General features: G+C 42.3%; 1 protein-coding gene across 3 annotated transcripts in view; it reads right to left on the minus strand.

The window, feature by feature from the left end:
• Window positions 1-3,592: 3,592 nt before the first annotated feature.
• LOC126473212 (RNA-binding protein cabeza) overlaps window positions 3,593-19,897 on the minus strand; it is a 76,751-nt gene continuing 60,446 nt past the window's right edge. For all 3 annotated transcript variants that reach the window (XM_050100122.1, XM_050100121.1, XM_050100120.1), the window contains 3 exons: window positions 13,514-13,642; window positions 11,561-11,762; window positions 3,593-3,870 (listed from right to left, as the gene is read on the minus strand). In XM_050100122.1, coding sequence (XP_049956079.1) covers window positions 3,837-3,870; window positions 11,561-11,762; window positions 13,514-13,642 — 365 coding nt within the window. In that variant the 3' untranslated portion in view covers window positions 3,593-3,836. The remainder of the gene's footprint in view (window positions 3,871-11,560; window positions 11,763-13,513; window positions 13,643-19,897) is intronic.

Below are 19,897 nucleotides of genomic sequence, written 5' to 3' on the forward strand. Positions count from 1 at the left end.
GAAGTGCGGTGGAGCACCATCCTGTTGAAAGATGAAGTCGGCGCTGTCGGTCTCCAGTTGTGGCATGAGCCAATTTTCCAGCATGTCCAGATACACGTGTCCTGTAACGTTTTCTTCGCAGAAGAAAAAGGGGCCGTAAACTTTAAACAGAAAGTGATAAGAAATAACTGCAACAAAGACAATAGAAATAAACACTGTAGCAAAGAAATTGGTAAGAAACAACTTCAGTGAAGACGTAAATTACCTTGAAAGTTTAAAAAATATTTTTGAAAATAAAACCTGTCAACCTTAAAAAGTGGAAGCTCTCCTTCACAGATAACATAGTACTACATGATACTAATCAACAGAAAAATCTAACTTTTCTGGATTTGCATTTTATAAAAAAAATTTCTGGAAATTATAAAAAATTCAAAAGGCGACAGTAAAAGAACTGATATGTCCAAACAGAGGATACCACTGTAATCATAAAGCAACTATCTTTCAAATTAAACAAAAGAAAAAACAAAACAACAAAATATCTAGAACTATTATAGAGATCCAGAATTTTAAAAAAATTCTGAACTTTCATCTTCAAAATGGTGTTTGCAGTGTCATCTTTGGAGGCCTGTGTCTCAAGGCAAGAAGATTTTAGGAGAACACAAAAAAAATACATATTTCTTATTTACTCCTGAATTTTACCATATGCTAAATTCAATTACATCCGAGACCATGAAGGTAACACCCCTGCCTGAAGTGATATACACTCCTGGAAATGGAAAAAAGAACACATTGACACCGGTGTGTCAGACCCACCATACTTGCTCCGGACACTGCGAGAGGGCTGTACAAGCAATGATCACACGCACGGCACAGCGGACACACCAGGAACCGCGGTGTTGGCCGTCAAATGGCGCTAGCTGCGCAGCATTTGTGCACCGCCGCCGTCGGTGTCAGCCAGTTTGCCGTGGCATACGGAGCTCCATCGCAGTCTTTAACACTGGTAGCATGCCGCGACAGCGTGGACGTGAACTGTATGTGCAGTTGACGGACTTTGAGCGAGGGCGTATAGTGGGCATGCGGGAGGCCGGGTGGACGTACCGCCGAATTGCTCAACACGTGGGGCGTGAGGTCTCCACAGTACATCGATGTTGTCGCCAGTGGTCGGCGGAAGGTGCACGTGCCCGGCGACCTGGGACCGGACCGCAGCGATGCACGGATGCACGCCAAGACCGTAGGATCCTACGCAGTGCCGTAGGGGACCGCACCGCCACTTCCCAGCAAATTAGGGACACTGTTGCTCCTGGGGTATCGGCGAGGACCATTCGCAACCGTCTCCATGAAGCTGGGCTACGGTCCCGCACACCGTTAGGCTGTCTTCCGCTCACGCCACAACATCGTGCAGCCCGCCTCCAGTGGTGTCGCGACAGGCATGAATGGAGGGACGAATGGAGACGTGTCGTCTTCAGCGATGAGAGTCGCTTCTGCCTTGGTGCCAATGATGGTCGTATGCGTGTTTGGCGCCGTGCAGGTGAGCTCCACAATCAGGACTGCATACGACCGAGGCACACAGGGCCAACACCCGGCATCATGGTGTGGGGAGCGATCTCCTACACTGGCCGTACACCACTGGTGATCGTCGAGGGGACACTGAATAGTGCACGGTACATCCAAACCGTCATCGAACCCATCGTTCTACCATTCCTAGACCGGCAAGGGAACTTGCTGTTCCAACAGGACAATGCACGTCCGCATGTATCCCGTGCCACCCAACGTGCTCTAGAAGGTGTAAGTCAACTACCCTGGCCAGCAAGATCTCCGGATCTGTCCCCCATTGAGCATGTTTGGGACTGGATGAAGCGTCGTCTCACGCGATCTGCACGTCCAGCACGAACGCTGGTCCAACTGAGGCGCTAGGTGGAAATGGCATGGCAAGCCGTTCCACAGGACTACATCCAGCATCTCTACGATCGCCTCCATGGGAGAATAGCAGCCTGCATTGCTGCGAAAGGTGGATATACACTGTACTAGTGCCGACATTGTGCATGCTCTGTTGCCTGTGTCTATGTGCCTGTGGTTCTGTCAGTGTGATCATGTGATGTATCTGACCCCAGGAATGTGTCAATAAAGTTTCCCCTTCCTGGGACAATGAATTCACGGTGTTCTTATTTCAATTTCCAGGAGTGCAGATTATGCCAATTGTTTTCACTGGTGCATTTACAACTGTAATTGAGGGAACCTCACTGTCATCACCACAACTTTCAGTGTTTTCTTGTGTGTGAAAGTTGATCATATTATCAACAGAAACACTTTCCACAGTGACATTGTCGTCAATGTGCACGAAATCGTAATGCAAATGCTGCCTGAAACAAGTTCTTCATAATCTCTTCTAGCCTGTATATTTTGAGTAACTGGCATTTTTTTTTTTTTTTTTTTTTTTTTTTTTTTTTTTTTTTTTTTTTTAGGAATTTGGCCCACTGTTATTTGCAGTTTCCAAAATAGTCTTCTTTTCAAGGTAGTGTTCAACGCGGACAAGGGTATTCTTATACTCTGTGCTAATGCAATGCGTGTTCCACAGTGAGCTTCAACTTTTTCAGAATTTTTTCCATTTTTCCCCACAGAAAAGGTTTTCCCGTTTCGTTTTGCAATACCAGCATTTTCTATCTTACAACTGCGACAGAAAACAACAATGTGCAAGAAACAACAAAAAACACACTTCAACCACTCGACAAAAGGTTACGAACATGCTACACAGTACACACAAACTCTTGGCAGTTGCCGAGAGTAGCTGTATCGATTTAAATTGTCTCGCTGCAGTTTTAGCAACAGGTTTATCAGCATTGCAAACGGTACCAGCCTTGGCTAGCAAACGACACTACGTATCATGCGTATACAAACCATGAAGGGAACTACTACGTATTATCAAGCTACAGATTGTGGGAAGTGCACATTCTCTGTGTATGATCATTACCAGAGGGTGAAGTTAATCCCGAAACGATGTGGCTACAATAATGTAAAGATACTACTTATTGTAGCACACAGTACTGTAAGACAAAGTTGATATTAACTCTAAACAAATAAATGTTCCTCAGAAGTCGCACTTTGTTCTGGCTTCTATAGAAACAGTTACTCCCACCAACCACAACGAGTAGTAGTGGTTGGCAGTGGCAGTATATGAATTGTGATTTGTTCAGAGTTTTACCGGTTCAAATCTGCTGGGTACAGCACCCTGGTGCCAAGAATTTGTAAACACTACTTGAAGGCCAACACAGTGTCAGAGTCATTTTGGGTCAATCAAACCAGTATTTTTCCCATGAACATTGTTTCATACAATGTTAATTGCAGAAAAATTACTGTTATGTTAACGTAAGTGTGGGTACAAACTAACATTGTGAACATAAGAAATTTGACAAGAGCAATAAAAAAAATGTCGAACTGCAGGAAAACATTAGCTCTGGGAACGTAAAAGTGGGGGGTTGGGTTATACTATAATCCTGCAAATCCTTCATGATTTTTTTTATGCTGTATCAGTCAAGTCTCACGAGTAAGGATATACATAAGTGCATAATTTTATTTATACGAAGATAGGGGAGGGAGGAGAGTAATGAGACAGAAATAAAGACATATCACACATTTATTTCATCCACAGACATCCTTTCTCAGGGGATACAGAAACAGGTTCCCTACATCAATACAAATGTCAAAAAATTAAGAGTCGACAACTTAATTTTCTCTGAAAGACAGTAAAAGAGTTGAATAGCAACTCAGTGACATTTAATAAAAAATGAACATTGTTACACAGACACGCACAATTGAAGTAACTTATATGAACTGTATTATCTGTAGTTTCATGCAGCACCTCAGTATGGCTTTGGGCGGTCACGTCCTCTGTCCCTGAAAGCATAATTTGACCTTTTCATAAGACAATTTTCACATTTTCCCCCTCTGGGTTCTCTCTCTCTCTCTCTCTCTCTCTCTCTCTCTCTCTCTCTTTCATTACCGTCAACTAAATTCAACATTAAAAAGTCTGAAAAGCATTAAATAGAGGACTGCCTAACTATAATCACTCTTCTTCGCTTACACACACACACACACACACACACACACACACACACACACACACACACACACACACAGATAGAGAGAGAGAGAGAGAGAGAGAGAGAGAGAGAGAGAGAGATTGTTTCTAAAGGAAACATTTATACATAGTGTAATTGGTAGGTTACAATTAGCCTGAAGGGCCACAAGTGTGAGAATAAAACGGATGAGACATAACACTAAATGGAAAGAAAGGAAAAAACCGCAAGTACGAAGGAAAGGCAACAAACACTAAAAGGAACAAAAGAGGACAAGAATACAACAGAGACATGCTAGAAACAGAAGAGAGTTAAACAAGAAAGCAGATTACAATGGCTGGCCAACACGAGAATAAAAAGGAAAATACAGTCACTCTGCAACACATTAAAACATCCACCCAAAAAGCACTACGGTGGAGGACACAGAGGGACAAAGGACATGTGCTAAAACCTACATAGAAGTATAAAACCCACACTCGCATATGAAATGTAACACTAAAGCTGCTGCTGAGGCATCATCACCCAACACCGAAGGTAGGAAGCTGGTAAAGTTAAAAGTCCACCGAAGAGCGGCTAAAGGTGGGCAGTCTAGCAAGAGGTAAACGACTGTCATTTGGGAGCCACAGCAACACAGAGGAGGGTCCTCACGATGGAGTAGGTAACCATGCAATAGCCATGTATGGCATATGCGGAGCCGGCAGAGGACAACTGATTCCCTGCAAGAGGGCGGCATGCAAGAATTCCACAGATTTGTCATCACCTTAATGACACAGCTTGTTGTGCATTCTTTTATGCCATTCCGTCTCCCAAAGCCTGAAAAACCTACAGCGAAGACAGAACATAGGTCAGCTTCGGAGATGCCCATCTCCAGAAGCGGTTTCTGCATCGCCTGTTTGGCCAACCTGTTGGCAAGTTCATGATTCTGACGTGTCCTGGGGTCCACACAAACACCACTGAAAGACGGGACCGTTCCAGGGCATACATGGACTCCTGGATGTTAGCTACCAGAGGATGGCGAGGGTAGCACTGGTCGATAGCTTGTAGACTGCTCAACGAATTAGTACACAGGAGAAATGATGCACCAGTGCATGAGTGGATGTGCTCAAGAGCACGAGATATCGCCGCCAGCTCTCCAGTGAAAACACTGCAGCCATCTGGCGAGGAGTGCTGTTCAATATGTCCTACACGAAAAAACTCAAAGCCTATGTGACCATCAGCCATCGGTGTAAACCATGTCAAGAATCGAGAGGAAGTGACAGCGGAGAATGGCGGGGTTAACCAAGTCCTTAGGGCCATGCAAAAGGTCCAGACAAAGCTGCGGCCGAATGCGTACACCATGGAGGTGTACGTGAACGGACCGCAAGTACAGGTGGTAAAGGGAAGGACTCCAGTTCGGACAGAAGGGACTGCATGGGAATGGCAATCGTTAGCCCCAGACCTGGGCCGCTGATGCGGGAGATGGACCACCACAGGCAGGAAAAGGAGACAGTAATTCGGATGCTCAGGAGAACTACAAATGTGTGCAGCATCACTGGTGAGCAGTTGCGCACGTCTGATCTGCAGTGGAGTTTCCCCAGCCTCCACCAGTAGGCTGGTCACCGGACTCGTCCTTAACTCCTGTCGCAAGTCGAACCCTGCAGTGGAGCACAGAGCCGAGTAAATACAACGCTGAGGGTGCTGCCGAACCATAAACCACACTCCCACAGTCAATTTGAGATTGGACAAGGGCTCTGTAGAGCTGCAGTAGAGTAGAGCGATCTGCACCCCAACTGGTGTTGCTAGGGTAATAGAGCATTGAGGTGCTGCCAGCACTACTGCTTAAGCTGACGAAGATAAGGAAGCCACATCAATCGACCGTCGAAAACCAGACCTAAGAATCGATATGTCTCCCCTACAGTGAGTGGATGATCTTAAAGGTAATGTTCTGGGTCTGAATGAATGGTATTACACCGACAAAAGTGCATGACACATGACTTAGCGGCTGAAAACTGGAAGCCGTGGACTAGAGCCCATGACTGTGCCTTGTAGATGGCTCCCTGTAGGTGCCGCTCAGCAACACCAGTACTGGAGCAGCTGTACGAAACGCAGAAGTCATCTGCATACAGAGAAGGTAAGACCGAGGACATTACGGCTGCTGCTAGACTTAATGGCCACTGAAAATAGATGCACACACAATACAGAGCCCCGTGGGACTCCATTCTCCTGGATATGGATGGAACTATGGGAGGCACCAACTTGGACATGGAAAGTATGGAGCGACAGGAAGTTTTGGATAAAAATCGGGAGCGGGCCCCCGGAGACCCCACTCATACAATGTGGCAAGGATATGATGTCGCCAGGTCATGTCGTATGCTTTACGTAAGTAAAAAAAGACGGCAACCAGATGTTGGCATCCGGAGAAGGCTGTTCGGATGGCAGACTCTAGGGACACAAGATCTTATCAGTGGTAGAGTGACCCTGGCAGAAGCCGCCCAGACATGGAGCCAGTAAGCCACATGACTCCAGGACACGACACAACCCAACCACCGACACACCATTCGCTCCAGAAGCTTACAAAGAACATTGGTGAGGCTGATGGGCCGATAGCTGTCCACATCAAGCGGGTTTTTACTGGGTTTGAGCACCGGAATGGTGGTGCTCTCCCGCCATTGCGATGGAAGGACACTATTGCACCAGATCCTATTGAAAATGAGGAGATGTCGCTTTTAGTCAGATGACATATGTTTAATCACGTGGCTGTGGATCTGATTAGTCCCAGGAGCTGTGTCGGGACAATGTGCAAGGGCGCTGAGGAGCTCCCACTCTGTAAATGAGAGGCTCGAGCAAACTGCTCGGCAATCACGTTTACGTAGGTAGATAACATGCCATTTATGGTAACATCGGGAACACCTGTTGGGGTCTGGTACCTGAGAAGACGTTTGATATTTGCCCAGACTGGGGAAGGTGACACGGCACCCAATGGTCAAGACATATCACTTCCAACACTCCTGCTTCCATTGTTTGGTAAGAGTTGGCAAATGCGGGCACGGAGCCGTTCAAGGGCGAGCCATTCAAAGGCTATGAGGTGCTCCAGGGACATGTGCCGCTTATGCCGCTGTAGAGCTCACCGATGCTCCTTAATTGCTTCAGCGACTTCCGGCGACCACCAAGGGACTGTTTTACGCTGGGGGCACCCTGAAGAGCGAGGGATCGCGTTTCCTGCAGAAGAAACAATTGTTCTGAGCACCTGCTCAACCATGACATTGATGTTACCGTGTTGGGGAGATTCAACGGTGACAGCAGAGGTTAAAGTTTTCCAGTCCATATTGTTTAAAGGCCACCTGGACACACATCCGTGGGCCTGATGCCAGGGCAGTGACAGGAAGATGGTTAAATGGTCACTACCACACAGGTTATCATGTGCTCTTCAGTAGATAGACGGGAGAAGTCCTGGGCTGCAAATTGATAAATCAATGGCCGCATAACTACCATGAGCCATACTGGAATGTGTGGTGGCTTCAGTGTTTAAGAGGCAGAGGTCGAACTAAGACAGTAAAGTTTCGACATCTCTGTCTCAGCCAGTAAGCATGTTACCAACCCACAAGAGGTTATGGATGTTAAAATCTCCAAGAAGTAAGAAAGGTTTAGGGAGTTGATCAATCAGTGCAGCCAATACATTCAGGGGTACTGCACTAACTGGAGGGAGATTTAAGTTGCAGACAGTTATTTCCAGCATCGTCCGTATCCTGACAGCCACAGCTTCGAGAAGAGTTTGATGGGGTACAGTTTCACTACAGACAGAGTTTAGGACATAAACAAGAACTCCGCCTGACACATGATTATAGTCACTATGCTTCCTGTAATATCCCTTATAGAGCAGGGGTCCGCATTGCTGGGAACCAGGTTTCCTGGAGGGCAATGCAGATAGCACATGTAAAGGTTAACAGTTGCCGTAGCTCAGCAAGAAAAAACCATCACAATTCCATTGGAGGATGACGTCATCGTGAGACTGGGAAGGCATGGAACATTCAATGAGGTAGTTTATGACTCAGTCACCTGCTGCCACCGAATTATTGCCTGTAACCATTGTGTCTGAGGATCTGGCGAGATCTAGGTCCACAGTGGATGCCAGAATCTGCACCCCATCCTCAGACGCAGAGCTTGTAAGAAGTGGTGGTGTGGATGACACCTCAAGTTTCCTTTGTCTTAGGAGTGGTCTTTTTGGATTTCTCTTGCTGCTCCTTGGGTTTCCCTTGCTGGGAGGGCTTCACTGGCTCAGTCTCCGGGACTGAGGATGAGCATGAAGCCCTCCGACCAGCTGCTTTTGAGCTCTTCAGCCACTGGTGGGTGTCATCTTTTCCATAAGCAGAAACCTGGGAAGGGATTGACCCAAGGGACACCTTCCGAGCGAGAGAAGCCGAAGTAGACTTACGCTTCTCAGGCGTAGAAGTGGGGACGGTTGTTCCCGATGGTTGGGAGGTGTTGCTTCTGAAGTAGGTGGTGCAGGAGCAACAGGAAGGGAAATGCCCTCCACCATCAAGGGGGGCAGGTGTAGTCTTCCGGCTCTGAAAGGTGATTGGGGTTGGCAGAGCTGACAGTACCAGAACTGTTGTTGCGGCAGCGTAAGATGATGTCATACATACAGGATGCAGGAGTTCAAATTTTCTTAGCCCCAGTGTAGGACAGTCAGTTCAGGGTCTTTTACTCCAGGATTTTCCTTTCTTTCAGGAGAATCCTACACTCTGGCAAGCAAGGCGAATGGTGCTCTCCGTGGTTGACACATATGAGAGGCGGGGCACAAAGTATATTGGGATGTAATGGATGTCCACAATCTCGTCAAGTGATGCTGGAAGTACAGCAGGAATACATATGGCCGAACTTCCAGCACTTAAAGCACCGCATCGGGGGAGGGATATAGGGCTTTACATCACAGCAGTAGGCATTCACCTTGACCTTCTTGGGCAATGTATCACCCTCGAAGGCCAAGGTGAAGGCACCAGTGGCAACCTGACTATCCCTCTGACCCTGGTGGACACGCCGGACAAAATGTACACCTTGCCGATCTAAATTTGTGCGCAGCTCATCATCAGACTGCAAAAGAAGGTCCCTGTGAAATATGATACCCTGCACCAAATTTAAGCTCTTGTGGGGCGTGATGGTTATAGAAACATTGCCCAGGTTTCACAAGCGAGTAATATCCGTGACTGGGCAGAGGATGCCGTTTTGATCAAGACTGACCCAGATCTCATTTTGGACAAACCATCCATCTCCCCAAACTTGTCGCCTAAATGTTCAACAAGAAACTGAGGCTTCATCATCATGAAAGATTCCCCATCAGCTTTCTAACATACAAGGTACTGGGGAGAATAAGATCCACTGCCATCCTTAGCCTGATGTTCCTACCATGGTGTGGCCACGGAGGGTAACGATTTGGGGTTGTACTTCTGTGCGTTGAATTGACCCCATGAACACTTTAGATACTGCTGATGTTTCACCACAAGCAAGAGATGATGGACTACGCTTAATCGCATGTCATCCACCCTGATGCCACCCACTCCAACAAGGGGACCTCCCCACAGGCGCCACCCAGCCGCAGCAAAGGCCACCTGGCAGGATGGCCATTGCCGGGCAGCCTGACGCTCCAGGGGGATGGCATCTACCCCTTGGCATATGTGAAAGTTAATGGCGCAGGCATCAGAAGAGTGACCCCTGTGTGGTCAGGGGGCTACAACTAACAGGGTACGTGGCAGCCCCACCACGACAGACTGGCTGGCTATCAGGTGCAAAGACGTCCATGGCCATGATCGATGCACATAGCATGGTGCATGGTGGAAAACACACCCAGGAAGGTGTCCTCGCACAAGAAATGGAGAATGAGAGGGACTGAAATGCGACGACGAGAAAGTGGGCTAAAGAACTCAATACATGATGACACAATGCACCATGTAAGGCACCCTTCCCCAAAATTTTAAAAAATGGATGTCAAACCCTACAGGTGACCATCACACAAAAGCCGAACTGTGTGGGACTCCATTCAGTTGCTTCTTATGACAATATCTCTCTCACCTCTAGCAATGATTTGTTAATGTGAAAACTGCTAAGTTGCATAATGGTTTGGGGTCCCTATTTAGCTATTAGTCTTCGTGTAGTTGGCTGGGTAAGTTAGTTCAAATGTCAACAGAAGGCAACTGTATACCACCTGTATACCACAAAAAATGTGACTAGTACATTAATAAGGCGTCCAAACTAACATTCAGGTTAAGGATAGCTTCCCAATAGTAATTAAAAAGTAATGGACACTGTAACAGCATATTAAACAAAAATGGGAATAAATACAAGCACAGACGTGGGAAAAACCTAGAGGAGATACTTGGACAGAGAAATTGTATGTATATACACCAGAGATAAAAGGATAGCACAGCACGAAGACAGGTGGAGAACCCTGTAATGGAAGGAAAGATTAACAGGAATATTCCACATGGACCAGAGGTATCATAGGTGCAGGTTTGTACAAGGAAATCAACTGATTAAAAAGGAACACAGAGTGAAGTGGAGAAAAAACTGTCAACCAATCGTCAGATTTAGAATACAGACGAAATTTCTGATGGTAATGTATTAATAAATTTTGTAACTATAGGGTCAACAATTACTTGTGACAAATACTGATTTTTTGATGTTCAGTTCTTGCTCTTGCATTTCTCAGCAATAATAAACTTAAGAGCAGGACAAGCACAGCAAAATGAACACTCAATTAAATTGGAGGTTCTATTGAAGCAGTTGCAAAAATGTGACAATCTTAAGGTCAGAGAAGTAACTTTATTCCTATCCTACACACTGTATCTACCCAAAAGATCTAGGTAAATGGTGTAAATGAATGATAGTTAAAACTAGGAACTTGTTAACTGACACAGCTGACATGTTCATGTCGTGAAAGAACTAAAGACAGCACAAAAAAGGTCCCGATTAGCAGAATCAATGTTTATGGAAAAATCAAGGACATGGGTTACACAATAAGCAATACCATACATTCACATCATTCACATTCTTCAGTGTGCCTGTTATAGAAAAGCAAAAGCTACATAACTGAGGCGGGGGGGGAGGGGTGGGGGGGGGGGGGTGGTTAGGGACAGGCTGGACATAATCTAGAGGAATGCCACAAAGAAAATTCTGGAATCCCTTCATTTCTTATCACTTGCTTCATAAGAAGCAAATTACAGAAATAAAGTGTCCATAGGTCACAAGAAAAGCTAGGCAACAAAAAGCCAAAGAACTAGTTCAGAGATACTAAAGGTTAATCAGAGAATCCTTTATATGGCAGTAAAACACTTTGACCCAGGTTTCATTTATTAAAAAGGAAGGGATATAATAAAACATTTCACATACCTCTAACTGACAAGACACTATTCAACTGGATACACAGAAAAACATCACTTCACTGAAAAAAAAAAAAAAAAAAAAAAAAAAAAAAAAAAAAAAAAAAAAAAAAAAAAACTGAATTACATAATATTAGCATTTTGACGAATACTCACCCACCACCTCTCATTGGTCCACCTCTTCCACGTCCTCCACGATCCATACCTCCACCTCTACCACCACTGTAACTTCCACGGCTACCGCCACCACCACGGTAGTCGCCACCACCCCTGCTTCCTCTGAAACCACCACCACCGCCACCACGGTAGTCGCCACCACCTCTTCCACCACCTCCACCTCTAGGACCACCTCGGCCTCCTGAAAAGCGCACCAAATTCAGAGAAACGTGAATTTTTCACCTGGACTCCAATAATTTGTGAGTTCAGCATTAACAGATTTATCAAATTAATGGCAACTTAAATAAGGGACAAAATAATCTGACTGATTTAAACCAATCACTTTCAATAATAATAAAAGCTGTCAGCAAATTTACCAATTACTACAGTTTGCAGCTGTACTGCGATTTAATAACTGCAAAGCCTGCAATAAAATTACCTTATGAGTAAGGGATGGAATAGTTAACGTTCTGTGATAAATTTGACCGATCGGTATTCTGCTTTAAAATTAAAAAAAAAGAAGGGGGGGGGGGGGGGGGGGGAGGGCAATATTACTTAATAGATGCTATTTCACAAGGAATTGTATCAAAATGAACTACATATAAAAATGTGTCCAATTTTCAGTTATTGGTATAGGACATTGTCTGCCAAAATGTCATTTGGAAAACAATGTACATAAGGACCTGTTTACAAAATAAAAAGTGTACGAACATAATGATGCAGTCAATGATCTGGTACCATGCCAAATGGGGGCGGCTGAATGGTCTATTTAAGATACATGCTGCATAATGCTATGTAGTACTCAGCTGTCGGACCTAGCATTTTATAACAAAGCGAAGTGTACATTTGTTTGTTAGCTAAAGCTCAAAAGATGGTTTAATGTGGACGCTTTCAAGATGACAAATTAGGTCTCAAGTCCTGAACCGTGCTTGCAGTGAATACCATTAGAGGCCGAGCTTGAACTACGTCATTAACAATAACCCCCTAACCTCAATAGAAAATTGTGCAGTAGCCATCCCCGACTGCATTCTGTTGTGCATTGCTCGTTGCTTTCATTTCTTATTTTGAAGTAATTGAAGCGACCAATCCTGGTCCATCATGAACTTCAATTATGACACTCACTGTACCAAAAGAGATTAATGATCTCTAATGAAGTGTCAGTTCTCCTGTAGGCTGCTGCCCTGTGAAAGGGACGCAGGGCTGTTTTGTTGCACAGCTCCTGTCACCTCTGGCAATTAAAATTCTAGTTTGTTTATGCTTGCGGCCATCCACAACTATATCCCATAGTGCCTGGCCTATGGTAATAGTGCCCTGGCTATGCTACAGCAATTGGGAAACAAAATAACTTTTTCAATTGCACTGAAGTTCTTTCCCTAACACTAAACCAGAGTTGCTGTATGTCAGTCCTATCTGTAGTGTTCTCAAGCATGGGTTGCACAACTATGGATTCCCAAGAAATGTCTAAATTAACCGTGTGCAGTATTCTTAACCACTGGGCAGGTGAGACAAATACCATCCAAAATCATAAATCTGACACATTCAGAACCATTTTTGGAAGCTTAAATACAGCCAAACAAAGTTCATTTCGAAAGAAAACATTTTGCAAAAACAAACATTACAGTCAAAAAGTTCCAGTTTATAATCAGCACTTTTTTTAACAATCAGTTTGAAAGCAATAAGGTTTTGTCTAAACATGTAGCGTAACAACATTTTAAATTAGTGCATCTAAAAAAATAATAAAATAGAAAAGAAAATTTCAATAAAAATAGATAATTTTTTCTAAAAATTAGACATGAATTTTGCCGAAAATAGTTGCTACATTTTCTGGTCCCTACTACGAATAACCTTGTATTATGAGTGGTCTCACTTTTTTTTAAATTTTGCATGCAGAAACTAATCAATGAATATAAACATGTGAAATCACAATGCTGAATGAAAATTTCCAATATTTACCTGGTGGCTCACCCCCACCAACCCCTTCTGGTCTTGGCTGATGGCAACGGTTGCATCCTGTGCGCCATGAGAAGTTGGTGTTCCCACAATCAGGGTTGGGGCATTTCCAGTCACCATCACGGCCGAAGCCTTGAAAATAAGAACAAATTTCAAAACTAAAGCTTGACAAAGATGTCTTTACACCTGCACTCATTCCGTTCAATTGATTTCTCAGGCTGTGTTTGAACAATGTTCTGAATTAACAAGCAAAATTCCAGATACATTCTCTTTTAGGTATCAGTCTATTCAGAGAAAAATTTTAAATATTTATTTATAGAATGTGTTGTTCTCCAATTTCATTCCATTAAAAATGTGTGTTTAAGGCATTTTAAAGGTTTATATTCTTCTGCACATAAGCCACTGAACTTTATGAGTACCATTTTATTTTCGTTAGTGCAGAAAAGCCGCCTTTCTCACTTTCCATTGCTTTACTATAATAAGTATAAAATGCTGATATGAAGTGAACTGTGAACCTTTAACACTAAGAGGAACTGAGTATTTAGCAACCTGAAATCTTCAAGCAACTATATAATGACCATCATTGAAGAAAAATAAATTATTTAAGAAAGTAAGTTTCACTGACTTCAAATCTGGAGTGCAACACTTCATACTGCCTGAATACAATAGCGTAAAATACTAATACTCAAAGAGGGTGACCTGAACTTTTAATCTTAAATTTGTTATCTCCTCATTTCCTGACAATTCTTAATCTGTGCAGAAATCAAAACATGGCTAATTCTTCTATACCAGTGACATGTATTAAAAAAGACTTATCAATCTTTCAGTTTATACCTGGACACCCAAGAGAGGTAGCCTTTTATTTAACCTTGTGTATAAAAAGGAATCAGGGATAGGCAACCAGGAACATCGTAATCTACTATTTCATACCAACTTACCTAAGTAATTTACTCGTTTTAAAGATGCAATAATTTTTAATCTTCAAATACTGTAAAACAACTGTTTAATAATAAAAGCTTAACATCTTCAGTATTTGTTCAAAACAAAAATTATATTTCATAATTTTAGAAATATATTCATAACCCAAGAATTGTCTCACATTTGATGTGAAACTTGAGTTGATGTTCTGTTAAAGAAGAACTTGGTATCTGATGTATAATTTGTCACACATAGACAGGTGTCCAACTGTTCACCAGTCAGCCTTGTGCTGGAGATGTATTCTGAACTATTGCAGAAGTGAGGTTTTTGCAGCAGTGAGGCTTTTGCAGCAGTGAGGTTTTTGCGGGTACTGATTCTAATGACATAATGGCTAAAGTCAAGGCTGAAAACCTGCCTTCCTCACATTAAACCAATGCACGTGAAATGTGTAAAATGCTTGTGTAGGAAGACTGCTGCAAAAGGGGGGTGGGGAGAGGAGCAGCAGCTGCAGGACACCATATTGGAAATTTTGTAAATAAATAGTACTGTGTCACCTACACATGCTTGATTATGATTCTGCATCACTCCTACTCTGGCAAAACATCTATTTAAGGAAATCCCCTTAATAAGGGAAGAAATGTTTAGGTCCCCCAGAGATTTGTTGGAAAGAGATTTCACTGTAATATAGGGTATTTCTCCTGAAATATCAGGAGTCAACAGTTTTTTGCATTCTGCAACACTAAGCCACAAACCATTTTTTCTGTAAAGGATATGATTTCAAGTTCAACAACAGCCCCATCCAGCAAGAACAGTTTCAATGGAACAATTTTATTTTATTATAAATCCAGCTGTGGCGAACCAAAGATTATTAATCACTTAACTAATTTTATACAAGGGCGATGTACTTGAGGACAATATTATGGAAATGGAAGAGGATGTAGATGAAATGATACGATACTGCGTGAAGAATTGACAGAGTACTGAAAGACCCAGAGTCGAAACAAGGCCCCCGGAGTAGACAACATTCCATTGGAACTACTGACGGCCTTGGGAGAGCCAGTCCTGACAAAACTCTAGCCATCTGGTGAGCAAGATGTATGAAACAGGCGAAATACCCTCAGACTTCAAGAAGAATATAATAATCCCAATCCCAAAGAAAGCAGGTGTTGACAGATGCGAAAAATTACCGAACTATCAGTTTAATAAGTCACAGCTGCAAAATACTAACACGAATTCTTTACAGACGAATGGAAAAACTAGTAGAAGCCAACCTCGGGGAAGATCAGTTTGGATTCCGTAGAAACACGAACACGTGAGGCAATACTGACCCTTACGACTTATCTTAGAAGAAAGATTAAGGAAAGGCAAACCTACATTTCTAGCATTTGTAGACCTAGAGAAAGCTTTTGACACTGTTGACTGGAATACTCTCTTTCACATTCTAAAGGTGTCAGGGGTAAAATACAGGGAGCGAAAGGCTATTTATAATTTGTACAGAAACCAGATGGCAGTTATAAGAGTTGAGGGACATGAAAGGGAAGCAGTGGTTGGGAAGGGAGTAAGACAGGGTTGTAGCCTCTCCCCGATGTTCAATCTGTATATTGAGCAAGCAGTAAAGGAAACAAAAGAAAAATTCGGAGTAGGTATTAAAATCCATGGAGAAGAAATAAAAACTTTGAGGTTCACCTATGACATTGTAATTCTGTCAGAGACAGCAAAGGACTTGGAAGAGCAGTGTCTTGAAAGGAGGATATAAGATGAACATCAACAACAGCAAAACGAGGATAATGGAATGTAGTCGAATTAAGTTGGGTGATGCTGAGGGAATTAGATTAGGAAATGAGACACTTAAAGTAGTAAAGGAGTTTTGCTATTTGGGGAGCAAAATAACTGATGATGGTTGACGTAGAGAGAATATAAAACGTAGACTGGCAATGGCAAGGAAAGCGTTTCTGAAGAAGAGAACTTTGTTAACACCGAGAATAGATTTAAGTGTCAGGAAGTCATTTCTGAAAGTATTTGTTTGGAGTGTAGCCATGTATGGAAGTGAAACATGGACGATAGATAGTTTGGACAAGAAGAGAATAGAAGCTTTCGAAATGTGGTGCTACAGAAGAATGATGAAGATTACATGGGTAGATCATATAACTAATGAGGAAGTATTGAAAAGGATTGGGGAGAAGAGAAGTTTGTGGCACAACTTGACCAGAAGACGGGATCGGTTGGTAGGACATGTTCTGAGGCATCAAGGGATCACCAGTTTAGTATTGGAGGGCAGCGTGGAGGGTAAAAATCGTAGAGGGAGACCAAGAGATGAATACACTAAGCAGATTGAGAGGGAGAGAGTAGGTACTGGGAGATGAAGAAGCTTGCACAGGATAGAGTAGCATGGAGAGCTGCATCAAACCAGTCTCAGGACTGAAGACCACAACAACAACAACAACAACTAATTTTAGTCAATGATCATCTTCAGTCTTAAAAATAATAAACATACAGAGAGAGTCTGATTTACTGTATTGCTATATTTCCAAATTACATAAAATACACAATCCAAAATTTGCAGTTTTCTACTGAAGTAAAGCAAATATTTTATAATGGACTGGTTCTGCCTGCACAATCTCTCCCCCCCCCCCCCCCCCCCACACTTACTGTAATATACAACAAAATAGAAAAATAAATATCACTGGACATAGTCAGCACTAATATCATCTTATCATCCAACTGTATGAGCCACAGATGCAAGAGCAAGTATAAATGGAGGCTTTATTCACTGGTGGACTTCAGACCGGGTGTTTTTATTATCAACTGCAGTGCATAACTATACCATTAATTACTTAATGTAGTAGGTATTTTAATACTCTCCTTCCTCATTACAATTTATTCATTCATCTGTAGCTCATATGAAAAAATGTTAGGTGTAACAAATACACTGATTATGTCCAATGACAATTCTTTTACATTTTGTTGCATGTTATTAATTGTGAGCCGGCATATGTGCTCCCACTGGTGGGAGGATTCTCCAGACATTTTCAATCTTTGAAAATATTTGTTCTGTTTTATTGGTGAGCTGCATACATGTTGTTTAATGACGACTGCACTGTGAACAGTACTGCATACTTTTGTGACAGTATTACATTATTAATAAATTCTCTTTTATCATCACTCTTAACAATATCAGGTGAGTAAAGGCTGTGGGACAATAGTGCTGATTATGACCAGTGATGTTTTGTTGATTTCTTTGCATGTGTTAGAGATTGTGGGAACTATTAACTTTTCCCTTACTGAACTTACACACTTCAGAATGGAGATGTGAATCCCCACATTGCACTTGCAGTTCATCAGTCACATCTTTGGAAGTCTCAAAACATTCTAATTCTGTTGACATCTTCAGAAAATTTTTGATATTTGCATTCAAATTTAAAAACTTTCTAGACAGACAGCTGACATAAAACAATGTAATATGTTAAAAACTGTGGAAACTCATCTCTTCAGCCCTGATCAAGACAACCATTTTCAGAATGACTTAAGCCTGGAGCTCCATTTGTGCTGAAGCTTAGTTTATGGAAAAGTACTTTCTCCTATAGGCGTTGCTGCTTCACAGCAATAAATGTATCTTCTCCTCTTGCATGGCCTTTCAAAGAAATTACTTTCAAAAGTTCTTCATATTATTAATAGCCTTCCTTACAAAAGCTGGCAACTGAACAGTGCCTGTTGCATCACTGGACTCATAATTGAATTGAAAAATCAGTTGTGCAGCAATTGACTGAACTAATGAAAGAAACATGAAGAGGTACAACAAACACAGTTTTAGACGTTCAAGACATGTTGGTACCACTTCTACATGCTAGATGACAAATAGAAGAAACTTTTGACTAACTGAGCACACATTTTCAGTGCTACAAAAAATATTTTGTCATTTTTTGCAACAATTTTTTTACACTGAGTACTCACACAAACTACCAAATAATCACTCACAACCTACCAAAAGATCACGATCGAAGTGTTGCTGGCACCTGACTTTAAATAAATGGGTAGAAGGGATGAAACCACTGAATATGGAGTGACACTTTTGAAGTTCTACCATACAGGTACTCAAACTCTCTTTCTTGAGACAGCTCTTTAATTAGGTTATGCTCCGGTTGATTTGCTGTTTGTATGTGACATAGGGTTCACTTCCAGTGGCAGGTCCAAAAAGCTGACTACTATACCCAGGGTAGCAACTTCTGCTATTAGCCCACCTCAATGTGATGGCTCTGATGTGGACTTTGGTTAGGTGACGATGGCTGTTCTTGTCTTCAGTTCCAAGACCGGTTTGATGCAACTCTCCACATTAGTTTATTCTCCGCAAGTCTTTGTAACTACTGCAATTTACATCTATCTGAAACTGTTTACAGCACTCACATAAAATTTTCACTGCCCCCCCCCCCCCCCAATATCCCACCATAACCAAATCAACTACTCCATGATGACTCAGATTATCCTGTCAACTTATCACTAATTGTGCCATAAAGTTTCTCTCTCCATCTGATTCAGTGCTTATTTAAATATACAATCTACCTACAGTATACTTTTGTAACAACAATGCAAAAGCTTCCATCTGTTTCTGTATATACTGTTAAGCATCTACATATGTTACACTCCAGACAAACTGTCTCAGAAAGGACTTCCCAGCACAAATTTATATTTAATGTAAACAAATTTAACTTTTTCAAATGTGGTTAATATTGCTACTTTCAGCCAACGTTTTATATCCTCTGTACTTTAGCCACTATCAGTTGCTTTGTTGGCCAAACACCAAAGTTTCTACATTAGCACCATTTCCAAAGAATTCTCTCAGAATCACATTAGGCTACACTTCATTAGACTTCTTTCTGTTCATCTTATAACCCCTGTCAGGACCCAAACCACCTTAATGGTATGGATAAACAAGAATGCCGATGTGAGTAAAATGGCCCAACTCTATACCAAGAACCTGTGTTTCAAAGGCACCAATAAATGCCATTTCAACTACAGCATTTAGTATAAGGAATCCTTAAGGTAATGTTGGGAAAGGGTAAGAGCCCCAGTTAGGCAAAATTTTCAACTGCCAAATATTTTTAAAACATTCAAATCAAATCTGAATTTTTCTGAAACTGTCTCTAAAGGAAATCACATATTAAAATACAGTATTTACCAAACTGCGAGATAAGATTTTCTCCAAATCCGTCACTTGAAAAATACAGGGTCCTCTTACATTTGCAGATTAAACAATTGTTCCTCTAGCTAATATTTTTACATTGCGTTTCTGAGGAGTGGGATGGCTACAGTGTTAATCAGAAGTGTTACAATTTCTATTGGTTCAGCTGTTAAGTAGCCAAGAGGACAAGGTACTGCCATGGTCAGTTTGTGTGCGCTGTAAGCAACGTAAATGAAAGCAATCGATAATGGGTTCAATTTACAACCATGACTTAAGAAATTTGGAGCTAAGAG

The sequence above is a fragment of the Schistocerca serialis genome, chromosome 4 (genome assembly GCF_023864345.2).
Source record: "Schistocerca serialis cubense isolate TAMUIC-IGC-003099 chromosome 4, iqSchSeri2.2, whole genome shotgun sequence".
Taxonomy (NCBI): Eukaryota; Metazoa; Arthropoda; class Insecta; order Orthoptera; family Acrididae; genus Schistocerca; species Schistocerca serialis.